The sequence below is a fragment of the Pipistrellus kuhlii genome, unplaced genomic scaffold, assembly GCF_014108245.1.
Source record: "Pipistrellus kuhlii isolate mPipKuh1 unplaced genomic scaffold, mPipKuh1.p scaffold_m20_p_3, whole genome shotgun sequence".
NCBI lineage: Eukaryota > Metazoa > Chordata > Mammalia > Chiroptera > Vespertilionidae > Pipistrellus > Pipistrellus kuhlii.
In genome coordinates this window covers 23,408,797-23,424,656 of record NW_023425529.1, presented here as the reverse complement: position 1 = coordinate 23,424,656, position 15,860 = coordinate 23,408,797, and the positions used below count along the sequence as shown (strand labels likewise).

General features: G+C 35.1%; 1 protein-coding gene across 1 annotated transcript in view; it reads right to left on the bottom strand.

The window, feature by feature from the left end:
- The window catches only part of PIK3C2G (phosphatidylinositol-4-phosphate 3-kinase catalytic subunit type 2 gamma), a 264,337-nt gene that overhangs the window by 169,743 nt on the left and 78,734 nt on the right, over positions 1-15,860 (bottom strand). Inside the window, exons 14-16 of the mRNA XM_036458057.2 lie at positions 13,879-13,993; positions 9,325-9,455; positions 6,207-6,395 (exon numbers count right to left, since the gene is read on the bottom strand). Coding sequence (XP_036313950.1) covers positions 6,207-6,395; positions 9,325-9,455; positions 13,879-13,993 — 435 coding nt within the window. The remainder of the gene's footprint in view (positions 1-6,206; positions 6,396-9,324; positions 9,456-13,878; positions 13,994-15,860) is intronic.

The window sequence follows — 15,860 nt, the reverse complement described above, 5'->3', positions numbered from 1 at the left end:
GCTATTACCTCATTTTATAAGGAAACTTGCCTGAGGTTATTCGAGAAATAAGTGGCAGAGCCAGATGTTTGATTTCAATGTTTATGTTGTCAACTGTAAAGTTTGGGAGCCATTCTAAAAGTGCACAAAGGCAAGATGCGTATCTTTGAGTCTATGTCTTTCCTCATTCCTTATACTTAGTTTATTACCTTGGCACTTCCTTCATGGAGAATATTGAAACTTCCACCTTTTTCTCTTCCACAGCCATATTTACCTATAATTGTATTTATATATTTTTATCCCCTCCCACCTGAGAGGAAGAAGTTTCTTTCTTTCCTCAGGTAAAATTCCCATTTGCACTGTTTTCCAGGCTCCTGGCTATTGACATCATCTCATTTTGCCATTGTTCCCACTCCTCTGTCTTCTGATCTTCCCTTGATACATCCGTCTTCATGCATATATACAAGCCCTTTTATTTAAACAAGCATACAAACCTCAAACCTCAAAATATTTTTCTGACCTCCTTCTATTTTAGCAACCTTGTCTTTACCATAAGTACAATTCTCTTCTGACATGATATTAAATTGCTCACTATTCTCTGAACCTCCTTAACTGTTCTCATGCTATTTGTTTTTGCCTGCAATGCCATTTTCTCTATTTCCTACTCAGAAAAATGTCTATGAATCTTTCAAGGTAGAATTCAATTCCTTTATGAAGCTCTTTTTTACTTTCTCTGAAAGAATTTGCCTTCCTTTGGTCCCATATAGTACTTAATACTTTGATTATAGTATAAAATATACAGTATAGAGATTTTTAGCTTAAGTCTTATCTCTAAATTTTATGTTTTTTAGAGATAGTTACTATGACTTATGCTTCTGTCCCCTTGATTCATTGCACTCCACTGTCCATGTACATATATTTTTGCTCAGTAAATAAATGGAGGAGATACATATCATCAATCACTTTACTTATTTAGTCAAATGTGGAAGTTGTAACTGTTTTCCTTTTTCATATCCCATTCTGCCTATTTACAATACTAGTAAAGAGTGTCTTTGCATAAAGAAATCTTCACAATAAAGAATACAGTGGTTTGAGCAAACATTTTTGTGAAACATTTCTCCAAGGGAACTGATTTTGGAACCTAGGCAGTGCCTGTTAAGTATTGCTCTTCTTCTTACAAAACAATAATTTTACATCATGTGGGATGACAAGTTCTGGTACCTTGTCAGATTTTTGTTTAAGCTTCTGATGTAATTCTCTGATGACAGTTTGAAGTCACTATTTTTAAATGAATCTTTCCCTGAACTGCCTTTTAATTCCTTGGATAATTTCTGCTTGTTATTACCAGTTGAATAGTTGTGCTTGTGCATCAGAGTTCAAGGAAATGGCAAACATTGGCCAAGAACCACAGACCTTAGCCTTTGGTCTCTGTCATTCTGACAGCACTGCCACCTCTAATGGAAGTCTCAGTACCGGGAACACATTGCTGGCATGCACTAGTGGAAATATTAACACCCTACGGCCCACACTAGGTAAATTAAATCTCAATATGACTCTTGCTAAAAATAAACTTAAAGGATGTGTTGCGTCTTCAGAGACAACTAAATAAACAGCGATATTAAAAATTTTCCAAGCTAAAAGTAGAGCACATAAGTTCTCAAGAGGTTAAACCATTGAAAAGATAGATTGTTCAAAGGAGAAAAAAGACAGCTCTCTGAAGAACTCACTCTGACAACTCACTTAACAAGCACATTCTGTTTGCTCTCAGAAAAGTTAGGTTTTGATTTTGGAGAAGTTGAAAGGTTCATTTCTGGAAACAGCTTGTTCTTAAGGTTTTTCATAGCTCAGTTAAACTAAGAGTGGGAGTTACAGGATGAATACAATGGAAATACTCCAACCTTTTCAGTGACCTTCTTTGGTGCATAATAAGAAACTGTCCAATGTGCAAATAAATCAAATTTCTACTAAGTTCACTGAATGACACTTAATAAATGGCACTCTACTTTGAAACCAGTCCCTATAACCTCTAAAATTTGATTATCTAGAGAAATAAAAAAAGAATTACACAGTGAAGTAGAGACATGCAAGCATGAAAAGATAGTTAAGTCCTGATATTTACTATGATAAAACTACTTTAGGATAGTTTGATTTACATATATCAAATGTAAATAGCCTAGCACATCTATGTAGGAAGGCTGTAAACATAGTGGTTAAGATTACAAGCTCTAATTTCTGGATTTAACTCTAGCTCCTCAATTTACTAGTGTCACATTGGGCAACTTAACCCCTGTAAGCCTCAGTTTCCCATAGGTAAAATTGAGATGACAGTGTTTGTCTCATAGGGTTATTGTGGATATTAAAATGAGGTAGTACCAAGGGGCACTAAGTAAACATTCAATTTTTATACTTAAAATGGTTGGTTTAGTAGAGAAGGTTGGTTTAGGTAGAGAACGCTCCCTATAAGTAGAATTATGCTTTGTTATCAGGAATCAGAGAATATTTTAGCCCATTCAGAGAATATTCTTATTTTATAAACAAGAAAATTTAGTATTATAAGCTTCATTCTGATAAAGACATTTTCTTATGAAATATTCCATGAACTTTACAAAAATATTAGTTGACACATCTAAAATAAATCAAAGTACATCTTAATCAAACAGTAATAAATTGCAAAATCAAACAAACCCAGTTGATGCTTTAGAGACTTTAAAAAGTTGTTGCATAATAGAATTGTGCTTTAGAGATATAAGGATTCATTGTTTTTACCTTTACGGTTACTTTTAAAAATTTTAATAGGTTTGTTGAGATATAATTCAAATGTCATACAATCCACTCAAAGTGTACAATGCAATGGTTTTGAGCATGTTCCCTGAGTTGTGCAACCATAACCACAAAAATAAACCTCAGATCCATTAGCACCATTTCCCATTTCTTCTCAACTTCCCTTGGCCCTATGTAACCACTAACCTCTCTGTCTCTATGGATTTGTATTTTCAGGACATTTTTTACAAATGGAATCATAAAATATGTGGTCTTTTGTAACTTGATTCTTTCACTTAGCATGATGTTTTTAAAGTTCATTAATGTTGTAACATATATTAATATTAATTCTTTCTATTATCAAGTAATATTCCATTGTGTGAAGTGCCACATTTTATTTATCCATTCATTAATTGATGTCCATTTGTGTTGTTTCTACCATTTTAGCTGTTATAAATAGTGCTGCTCTAAACATGAGTGTTTGAATTAAAATATTTTTTTATTTATCTTGGGTATATACCTAAGTATAGAATTGTTGGGTCATTATGGTAATGCCATGTTTAATATTTAAGGAACTAACATATTGGTTTCATTTTACATTTCCACCAGTAACATAAAAGATTTTAAATTTCTCCACTTTCTCCCTAACACTTATGTGTCATTTCTATTATAACCATTTTATTGATGTGAAGTGGTACCTCATTATGGTTTTAATTTACATTTTTCTAGTGGTTAGGTATGACATGTATCAATTCATGTATTTATTGGGCACATACATTTTATTTGGGGAAATAACTATTTAGATCTCTTGACAATCTAAAAATTTAGTTATTTACCTTTTTGTTATTGAGTTGCAAGAGTATTTATATATTCTGGATAAGATTCCATTATCACATATATGATTTGCCTAAATTTTTTCTTATTCTGTGAATTGTTACCTTTGCATTTTGAAGCAACTTTCTATTAGCCAATCAGATCAGGAATGATAAAATAATAATTGTGCTAATATTCTGTTTTAATTGAACAAAAAACTAGAACTTAGTTTAAAAAATTACAGATTTTGGCTATTCTTATATATCTAAATTAGGAAAATAGGTTAAGAGTAAGATAGAGCCCTAACTGGTTTGGCTAAGTGGATAGAGCATCAGCCTGCAGACTGAAGGGTTCCAGGTTTGATTCCAGTCAAGGGCATGGTGTGCAGGAGGCAGATGATGGATGTTTCTCTCTCATGGATGTTTCTAACTCTCCCTCTCCCTTCCTCTCTGTGAAAAATCAATAAAGTATATTTTAAAATACGTGTTTCTTTTTCTTTAAAGAGGAAGATAGAAATGAGTCTAACTTTTATAGAAGGGTCTTAAAATACAAGCATAAAGTGTGAATGATCCCCATGAAACCAGTTAATTATTAATTGATGTTCTTATTATATCATTCTCTTATTCATTCAACTGTATAAGGTAATGTGTGTGTCATAAAGAAAATTATGATTCCCTCAAATAATATAACTTAAATGTTAAAATAAGGCAGAAATAATCATAATGTATTTTAGAAAGTGATTGATTCAATATTGAGTAATTACTATGTTTCAGGTATTATTAAGCTTTTGGGAAATAGAAACACTAAGATGATCTATTTTGCCTTCAGTATCTTTTATTAGTAGCTTAACATAGACAAAATTACACGTTTCACATGTTTCTTATAAACACATTGCAATAAAATGTAACATAAAGTATTAGAGCACTGTACTAGGCAGAAGTGGTCAATTCCAGGACCCATGGAGAAACATTATAATAAAGGAAAAGCTCCCCCCCCAAAATTTCTCTTCTTCTTTCCTTCCCTCCCTCCTTCCTTCCTTCCTTCCTTCCTTCCTTCCTTCCTTCCTTCCTTCCTTCCTTCCTTCCTTCCTTCCTTTCTTCCTTCCTCCTTTTAATTTTTAATTTTTATTTTATTGATTTTGTACAGAGAGGAAAAGAGAGAGATAGAGATCAGAAACATCAATGAGAGAGTCATCGATCAGCTGCCTCTTGCACACCCCCTACTGGGGATTTGCCCGCAACCAAGGTACATGCCCTTGACCGGAATCGAACCCGGGACCCTTCAGTCTCCAAGCCAACGCTCTATCCATTGAGCCAAACCGGTCTCGGCCCTTCTTCCTTCTTTCCTTCCTCCCTCCCTCCTTCCTTCCCTGCCTCTATCGATTATCTATCAATTTTCCATCATCTATCTGTCATTTATCATGGAAGAGTGGGCATCTGGGATCACATTCATTAATTGAAGAAACCATAAAACTGAGAAAAATCTTCAATGTGAGAGGTAGCAAAAAATGTAGGATTCTAAGAAAATTTGTAAATTTTGAGCTTGAAGATTGAGAGAAACCTAGTAACTCATAAATAACAGGAAAATAAAACTGTTTTCCACCCCACAAGTTTTATAAATGACACTGACTTAAAATAAATCTAAATACTTCAGTTGGAAAGTCCTTTGTGTCACTCTCTGTCCCACCTTTGTCCTTCTGTCAGGACCTTCAGAGAGAATTCAGAAGAGAACTCGGCTCTGTGATTCTTCTCTGACTCTAGAGTCTGCAGACTTTCTTCATGGTATTGGTGAGGTGATGTAATCATGATGTTAATGAAATTATTTGAAATATTTCTTCTTGGCTTTGAATATGAAATAGAAGTCAAGGAAGAGCTGTTTCCCAAATAAGAGCCAGGTAACACACTTGTTCCCACATGCTCTTCCTTAACTAGTAGAGGATATCATTACCCACCCTCAACCCCCACCTGTGCATCCCCCCCCCCCCTTTTCCTGAGGAACGGTCTAAAAAATATATATAAGGAATAATTTTTTAATTGTTATAATTGGCATATTAATTGTACACCTACGTATAAGCTGGGCATTTTTTCACATTTTACATGTTTAAATAGTAAAAAAGGATAATTCTAATTTTTAAAAACTTTTTTATTTTAAAAAAAATATATTTTTTTATTGCTTTCAGAGAGGAATGGGGAGAGAGATAATCATTGATCGACTGCTTCCTGTAAGTCCCACACTTGAAATTGAGCCCACACCCAGTTGTGCCCAGACCAAGAATTGAACTGTGACCTCCAAGTTCATAGGTGGACACTCAACCACTGAGCCATGCTGTCAGGGCAAAACTTTTTTCTTTGAGTGGGGAAGAAATAGAGAATTTTATTTTTCCATAGTTCATTTTTTTGGGTTATTTCTGTAAGAGCAATAAGACTCTTTTCACTTAAGAAACTACAGTTATTAATTGTTCTTCAAGTCTATAAGAGAAGGCACAATTACAGCTTAGATTTGTTTAAAATTTATATCTACAGTTTACATTTAATATTCATAGCTATTAAAATTGGAAATAGAATATCTATTGAATTCCTCATATAGTCCAATATTTTTTCTCTTTAATTTTTTCTTATCAGTAATTACTATCATGCTTGCTATATAATTGTTACCTGGAAGTTAAAAGTCCAAGTGCTTCTAAAGGGTGAGAAAATTTCCATCTTCTCAAAATGGAATGCATTTCTGAAATCGTTCTTTCATCCCATCCAGGGGCACTGCCCAGGACCAAGGGAAGGGAGCAGTTGTCATTATTGCAGTAGAAGCGATAAAACCATAAGTATCTTCTCTTTTCTTCAGAGAGTCTGCAAAACCAGATTGTAATTTACTAGAAGTTTCTACACTTACAAAGGCTGCTGTAAACACACAGTATAAAATTTTACACTCGTTTTTTACATTTTAGTTTAGTTTGGAAAGCAAGTCCTTTATCTTCTTGGAACAGTTTGATAAGGGTATTTCATCAGCTTATCTTCCACTAACTATTATTTTATAGAAAAAATACAAATAAAAGCTTGCTTCAGATAATTCACATTTATTTTTCTTCCTTGTTATCCTTGCGACTTAAAAAAAAATGATATATTGGTGGGCAAAATCTCTGTCTCCTTGAGAGCAGACAAAAATGTATCTGAATCCTACGACATGTACTACTTCGAAGAGCAATAAGCAACCATTTACTTTCTTTACAAATGACTTAGACCAGATGAATTCCTTCACCTCAAAGCAAGTTTCATCAGAGTTCAGAGAACTCTTTGGTCTGAATTTCTAGAACAAAGATCTCAATTCATCCTTGGATTCTGACTTTTCATTCTCAGAGTTCATTGGGAGTTTTGAGTTAATGCCAGTGAATAGAACTTCCTTAAATGCCCAACTATTTCCTCCTGGAGAGTAATCCCAAACAGAAGATCTAAATCTGAGACTAGGGCTGCTGACTCACTGAAGGCTTATGTTTTACTCACACTCCTGTAAAAGCATTCCAACTGAAGTTCAGCTGCAGAGCAGCATTCTCCTATGACAATAATAGCTTTTGTACACTGTCTCTTCCAAAAGGAAGCTCTGTTGTTTCAACTCAAATGAGCTAAAAACTCCCAAGATGGTAATGAGAAATATGAAATATTTGAAAAGTCAACATTTCTCTATAACTTCTTTTAAAGGTATCTTCATCTGCATAATAAAGGAACTGAATTATAGGTAATGTCTAAGATATGTTTGGGCTCTTCCCAGTTTTGTCACTACCTTCTCCACTAGAAAGCCCTCAGAAGAAAAAAAAATCCATAACAAAATTGTACTAAACTACTAAAATTATTTATTTTGTTCTGATTAAGTTCCATTCCCCCCAATATTGAATAATGCTTTTATTCCAATAACTTCTTTAATGAAGCATTATTTACAGAGAAGGAAATGAAAATTCAATACATATAGCAGGTGAAAACATAATCCTATTAAGATATAAATAGGGTTTTTTTTGTGGCAGCAGACGCAGACACTGGTATGATTTCTTGAACCCTATGTTAGCATTCTTTATTTTAGAACTTTATATAAATGGAACCAGCAAATACGCTCTTATTTGTGACTTTTTCACATAATATAATGTTTTGGAAAGGATCTAATGTTGAGACTAATTAGTGTATTTTTGAGACGATCATATTTAAGTGAAGAGCTATAGGATGAGATGTTTTACTTATATGAAGAACTGGGGAAGGAGTATTTATGGTAGTGGGAAAATCAAATAAAAATGGTCTTGATAAGAAGAGGAACTAACACATTTGAAGTATATGAGAGAGATTAATGTCATTGGCTTGAAGTGAATGAGGAAAAGAACAATACAAGATGAAATTAGAAAGCAGGACAGTAACTAGATTATTTAAAACAGAACTTTTGATCATACTCAATATCTCAGCTTTGAATGGCCCAAACTTATTCTTCCCCCAGAAAATGAGTCTATCTTCTGCCTTATTGATCAATCAAAAAATGTGGAGTCTCCATTGAGTTAATTCATTCCTTGATTTCTCAATTGGCTTATTCTCTAATTACTGTTAATCATCAAGTCATAACTTCTCAACTTCCAAAGTATGCCTCTCAAATCTAGCCATTTCTCCCCATGTCCACTGGGATCCCTTTAGTTAGTCACTGTAATCTCTTACCTAAGATGTCACACTAACCTTCCTACTGTATGCTTGCTTCCACTCTTACTTTCTTGCCAATCCATTCTTCAACTTGTGGTCAAAGTAATTACTCAAAAAGATTATTCAGGTCACCTGACTCTCCTGTTCAAAACTTTTCAATTATTTCTCATTCTTAGGGAAAAAATGCCTTAGGTTATATATCTTATCATAGTAGATATGTAAATAATTATTTTTTTAGTTCTATATTTTTGGCATGTCACTAATGAGCATAGTCAGTTGTAGCTTAGATATTGCTGAGAGGTAAGTAGAAAGGCCATAATTTAAAAAAAAAAAATCTCTCCTTTTTAATCCTCACCCAAGGATATTTCTTCTATTGATTTTTTAGAGAGAGTAGAAGAGAAAGGGAAAGACAGAGAGAAACATCAATGTGAGAGAAACTCATTGATTGGTTGCCTCCTGCATGTGCCCCAACCAGAGCCAATGCTGAGGAGGAGCCTACTACCAAGGTATATTCCCTGGACTGGAATGGAACCCAGGATTCTTCAGTCTGCAGGCTTAGCCACTGAGCCAAATCAGCTAGGGCCATAATTCTTTTATAGTTCTTCCTGGGGTTTGGTTTATTTAGAAAATTACTGTTTGACAAAATCAAAGCACTCTTTAGTCAACAATTTAGTGCTATTAAAACATGATTTATTTCTGTACTTTTAAAATCTGCTAAGATAATTAAATTTTGCTTTTTCCTGTTTACTAAAACAACTTTATATCCACTTTGATGATGGGTAAGCAATGGTTTATCCCTGTTAAATGCTAATATATATTTAATCACTCTCTGCTTTGTTGTTTGAACTGAATGATTTCCAACCTTTTTATTTTCCTTTAACTAAAGTTAAAGTTGCTTAATACTGCAGAAAAAAAGAAGCTTTAAAAAGCATACAAAATTACTAATTTAGCTCTTAACATTAATTGATTATCCCACAGGTATGATTTTAGTAAATGAAAGAAGTTATGTGGGAGGGAAGGTTCACTCTTTATAAAGTTATGAACACTTTCATATGACTGAGGGTGTCATAAAAGGCAGGCAACATTGACTCATAAGACCTGGGTCACTTACAGTAAAGGAGACTGTTTCTGTGAAAGTTTGGCAATATGTTTTAAACACTCTTTTGGTGGTTCTTCAAGATTACTTCTACTGTCTTCAACATCAAGTTTCACATATTCCCACTCTGTAGCTGGAAAATCAACCTGAAATAAAGAAATGGTTGCCGTGTACTGAAAACCTCAAAAATGCATTATTAATTTAATCAACTCCATATTATCAATAGATTTGTAGAAACTAAAGGAAAACTCCTATATTGTCTGTACCATTTAGTACTTAAAAATAAGTTTTAAAAGAACCGTTAGAATTTGACTTGGTATTTAAATAGATATGGTATTTAGAAAATCCTCAATTATTTATATAATAGGCATAAATTAGTAATCTGTAATATTATACCAGAAAAAATGAGAAAAAATAATAACAATATATAAACTTTTCATAAAATTAAATGATTATAGTCTTTCTACATTTAAGAATTAAAATGTTTTCCATTATTAAGTGATAAAAATGAAAGATGATATTTGTATTTTTTCATGTAGTCACTTAGAAAAATAGAGTTACTCTATGTTCATTTCTACTTCATGGAGTCATGAGAGTGAAATCTTCTCTGATAAAGACCAATTTTGCAAGGATAGAAGCGATAGAATATTTTGGATCAGTGTGGGGTATACTGTCTTTGAAGGCGGAAGTTTTGCTGGGGATGTGTCTCTATTTGTGTGAAGGTTATTGAATGAAGGAATCTGAATCAGAGCTCTAGACTCAGGAATTAACTTGCATAGATACTGTCAATAAAACTTTAGAAATAAATGAGACCAGCCATTTCACTGCTAGGTATGTATTCAAGATTAAAAAAAAACTCACAACCACATAATAACTTCTATATGAATGTTTAAAGCTCTAAAATTTATAGCCAAAAGGTGAAAATAATCTAAGTGCACATTGACTAATATGTGACAAGGTGTCGTACATCCATTCAATGTAATATGATTCAATAATAAAAAAAAGGAATGAGTATTGATGCTACAACATGGGTGAATTTTGAAGCATTATGCTAAATGAAAAAAGGCAGTCACAAAAGGTCACATTTTTATAATTCTACTTATACAAAATATACAGAATTAGAGGCCCAGTGCATGAAGATTCATGTAAGAATGGGGCTTCCTTCCCCTGGCTGCCAGCACCACGTTCACTCTGTCTGGAGCTATCTTTTCACTCAGGCCCAGAGTTGTCTTTCCATATTCCCACATTGCCCAGAGGCCCAGAGCAGCTGGGGCATCCCACCCTGGCTGCTCAGCACCTGCATATGGAAATCAATCTATCATATTTGTTTGGTTAATGTGCATACTCACTCCTGATTGGCTGGTGGGCATCAAGAAGGTACAGTCAATTTGCATCTTACTCTTTTATTAGTGTAGATAGGTGAATTTATAGAGACAGAAAGTAGATTAATAGGTTTTTAGAGTTGAACACAAATGGATGAATAGAAGAAGGTGACAGCTAAAGGCTATGAGATTTGCTTTTGAAATGATAAAAATAAACTTGATGGTAGTGATAATTGTACATATCTGTAAAAATATTAAAAGCCACTGAGTTGCACACTTTAAGTGTAAGAATTGTATGGTACATCAATTACATCTCAATATAGCTTTATAAGAAATCTGCCAGGTAGAATATATATACTAAGAATAGCAAAGAGTAGCAGATGGAACCCTTGAAAATTGTCAACAGTGAGGACTAGCAGGAGAAGGGAGCTTAGAAGGAGACAGACAAAGGATAACCAGAGAGACGTATGAGGAGAAACAGAGAGAGCAGTAACCCCAAAGATCAAGGAAAAAAGCCTCTGTAATGGGAAGAGGTAGACAGGGCCAAAATTATAGAGAGGGGTAGTATGAAGAGGATTATTGCATTTGGCAACTAGGAATTAATGTGCTACCTGACAACAGTTAAAGGTGGTGAGGACATATAAGCAGGATATAATAAATGAGACATGAATGGGAAGGTGAGGAAGTAGAAAAACATAGAATAGAATAAGAGCAACATTAACTCTTGGTTCCTAAATTGTGTTAGAGCCACTCTACTAGATTGTACAAGGAAAGAGACAGGAAGTCAAGGGAAACTTAGGGTAGTGAAATCGTGCAATAATCTATCTCCATTTCTGAACTCAGATCTACTTCATTTTATCCATTGATTCCAGTTAACAAATCAACCACAGAACACTCCAAAAATGATTAACTGGAAAGAATCAGGTTCTGTGACATCATGTCTCTTATCATACTGGGTCAGCTACAGTGCAGCAATAACTGCTCACATGATAAAGACAATAAAAAAAGTATAGACTTAAAAGAACTTGGAAAAGCATAGTATAACCCCCTCCCTCTTTTTTTTTATACAGAGGAGAAAATTGAAGGTGAGGTGACTTTACAGCCATAAATTTTTCTGTTAAGGAGCTAAATCTACAATAGAATCCACTTTTCCTAACCTTCATCTGATGTCTTTTTTTGAGACTCACACTGTCTGACTCCTTAACACAAACACTAATCACAGAACTTCTAATTTCCTTATCATCTCATAATATTTAGGTTGAAAATGCTGCTCTAAATTTAGCTGTATGTAATTAGAGTGATATTGGTTATTAAGGGTTTTAACTTTAATACCTTAATAACTTATCTTTTTAAAAAAATATATTTTATTGATATTTCACAGAGAGGAGGAAGGGAGAGAGATAGAGAGCCAGAAACGTCGATGAGAAAGAAACATCGACTAGCTGCCTCTTGCACACCCCCTACCAGGGATGTGCCCGCAACCAATGTACATGCCCTTGACCAGAATCGAACCTGGGACCTTTCAGTCTGCAGACTCTACCACTGAGCCAAACTGGCTTCGGCGACTTATCTTATTTTGTATATTTTTATCACCAGTTAATATTTTGAGACATTTCCCTTTATGTCTGTACATGAAATTATTTTGTAAAAATCAAATTACCTAACTTTTTTTGCATACCATGGGATATTTACATGCCGTACTCCTCCCTTTTGTAAGATAACTGTGATTCCAGGTGTCTACTTGGAAATTTATGCTGCTGTTAAATACTTGAAATTTCTATTCAGATTCCACTTACCAGGACCTGTGTCCCTAAGCAGTTTTTCCTCTCATTTGAGAAGAATTAAGAACAGTCTCACCTAATAGTCACCCTTATTTCTCTCCCACCACTGCCATTACAGATCCCTGTAATCATGAATTTATATCCACAAAACTCTGGCAATGAACAGACTTGGAAGATTTTGGTTGAGCTGAGGTGGTATGTGTCTGGCAAAAAATAGTCTGTTAAAAAAATGTACTAGTCCTCTGAAAGAAAGGTAGTTATGCTTTACAGTGGAACACCTACTAATCAGTAAGCCATCATTTGTTGAGTGTCTGTGATTGTGCTAAGATCCAATCTGAGCAACTGCTCTTTGTTGTCATTGTGTCTACAGCTTAGAAGTGGATCTTTGGCTACCATCTGGTGAGGACTTCATCCCTCCTTCAGAGTGGAAGCCACATTTCTATTAGTATGATATTACCTTCACTTTTCCATTTTTAGCATCTTGTTCATTTTGATAAGCCTTATATCTCACACCACTCACCCCAAAACCTTGAAACTAAAAAACCTAGAGACTCCACTGATTTCCTCTAGAAGCAATGATCTCCACCTGAGGGCAATTTTATCCTCAGAGGGCACTTGACAGTACCTGAAGGCATACTTGATTCTCAGAACTGAGGAGGTACTACTGCCATCTAGTGGGTAGAAGACAAAGATACTGCTAAATATCCTGCAGTGCACAGAACAAAGAATTATCTGAAAGAAAATGTCAGTAGTGCAGAAGTTGAAAAATCCTTTTCTAGACTATACTGCCAAGAAAGCAGTCACAGTTTTTCCTAAAGAAAGTAAGAGTCTATATTCCCCACATTTTTATGTATGGGAGTGGCCGTGCTTCAGGTGTCTGGCAAATATGATTGCTCGCAATTATGAACAAATAAGTTCTCAGCAGTCAGAACCAAAGCCTAAAATCATTCATCACCTTTCATTTATTATCACAAAAAAGTAGAAAGATTTTAAGAATAAAGAAAGTGCAGTATAATGGATGGATTTTGTTGCAGTTTCTCCCCCACTACTCAGCTAATTGCTAGTCATTTCAGAAATGTACAATAATAAGATTTGAAGGAACATGACACAATGCAGAGGCAGGTGTGAATAAGGTACCAAACTAATAATATACAGCAATGAGTGCTTTCAGACAATGGAAGAAATAAATGAGTCTACTAATGGCAGCATTCCTTCCCTCTTCTTCTTGATCTTGTTGGATGGAGAATGGCTTGAAACTGCTATTATATAAGCTGGGAGAAAAGGACTTTGAAAATACTGAATACAAAATAAAAGCCATAGAGATTTTACAAATCCCAGTGGCTGGAGGAAGAGAAGACTATTACCTTATGTGATCCAAAAAAGAGAATTGTTTCTGCAATTGGCAATAAGTTACTGATCAACCAATACTCACTTTGTGTACTTTACCCTCATAGCCTGGCACTTACCTGCAGGATCACTGGGGTAGGCTGGTTTATATCCCACACTCCTGGAGCGATTATTCCTATGGCAGGCTCACTGTGTAATGTCAAGCTGAGTAGCACAGACCCAAGAATGATTTTGCTGCAAGAGAAGACACATACAGTCAGGAGCCACTTGATGAGGGAAATTATTATCTATAAATGCTTTCTTTTGAAATATAAACATAACCAGGTGACTTCATTTAGTAGCAGGGAGAGAAATGCAACATTTCATAATCCTACCTATTAATTGTTCATTTCTAATATCCCACATACACAGCTATGTTTATAAGTTATCTAGATTTATTTTCCACATGACAAAGTTGTTTTCACAATGGTTAACTCTTGAGAACATTTGGGGTTTTTTTGCCCCACAGAATGACTAAATTCCCTGGGAATCCATAAAGATATGGGCTCTAAATGTATAGAAAGATAATACTTAAATTAGCATATGATCTGCAGAATCAAAATAGTGGGACTTCACGGAAGAAATACTTCTTTATGCATGAATAAGAAAAAATATTCATATTCTGAATCTTTGAGAAAACATTGTAAATTACCATAGTAAATGAGAATGCATATAGGAAAGACTTGAAACATGAAGACTTCATGGAAGGTTTTAACAACTTCAGTAACATCCAAATTCACAGAGATCCTTAAAGGAATTAAAAGGAAGCCTTACCTGGCTGTATATATGAATTCAATTATTGGTAAGATGTTCTAATGATCATTGATAACAGCTTTTGATTTAAAAATACCAAATTAATTGTAAAACTGAAAGGCGAGTCTTTTTGAAAACAACATAGACTTCCATCTTGCCATTTAACAAAACACTAAGTGAAATATGATGAAAAATCCAGCAGATAAAGTTTTCTTTATATCTTTAGATTTCTGAGGCCTTCTTTCTTTATTTTCCATATCTGGAGATATTGTTATAAAGTATCTACTTAGGGGAGTATAACTTATAAACATTATTGGGCATATATTTTTAAATAACCCATGAACATTCTTCTAGCAGAACAAACTTTGAGTCCTTATTCTTTTGTTCCTTCCCTTCCTTATCTTGAGAAATATATATATGTATATTTATAATAATATAATAATCAAGGAGCCAGTATTAGCAAGCAAAAATTTAGCTTAATGAGGTAGAAATAAAAACATATATTAATGTGATTTCACTTTTGCCTTTCTCAAGTTATAGCTTTCTCAAAAATGATCCAAGTACCCATCAGTTTGGAAAAAGTTTGGATTAACTCCAGGCAGAATGAAAAAGGAAGAAGGAGATCAGATGTTAATGTTCTCCACAGCATTTATAGAAAGTATTTCTGTACATGGTAAAAGGTTAACAGGAGTGAGGGAAGGAGGATGTGGTATATTGGATGGAGAATGTGGTTCAGAAAAGGCCACCTCTTTCTGGCAACTCAAGATGGTGGGAAACAGAAAACAAAGAGGGAACAGAGTGAATGTGGCAGACAGAGATGCTCCAATTTTCCCCTTTTCTGGAAGACAGATGGGGAGGAGTGTTAGATAAGGGAATCCTACTAATAAAAGAGTAATATGCAAATTGACCATCACTCCAAGATACAAGATGGCTGCCCCCATGTGGACACAAGATGGCCACTACAAAATGACCAGCAGGGGAAGGCAGTTGTGGGCAGTTAGAGATGACCACGCCAGCAGAGGAGGGCAGTTGGACGAGATCAGGCCATTAAGGGAGGGCAGTTGTGAGGGGGACCCAGGTCTGCAGGGGAGGGTACCTGGGGGGGGACCAGGCCTGCAGGGGAGGGCAGTTGTGGGCAATCATGCTAGCAGGGAGGGCAATTGGGGAGAGACCAGGTCCACAGGGGAGGGTAGTTGGGGGGGACCAAGCCTACAGGGGAGGGCAGCTGGTGCCAGGCTTGCAGGGGAGGGCATTTGGGGGTGGTCAGGCCAGCAGGGGAGGGCAGTTAGGGGCAATCAGGTCAGCCGGG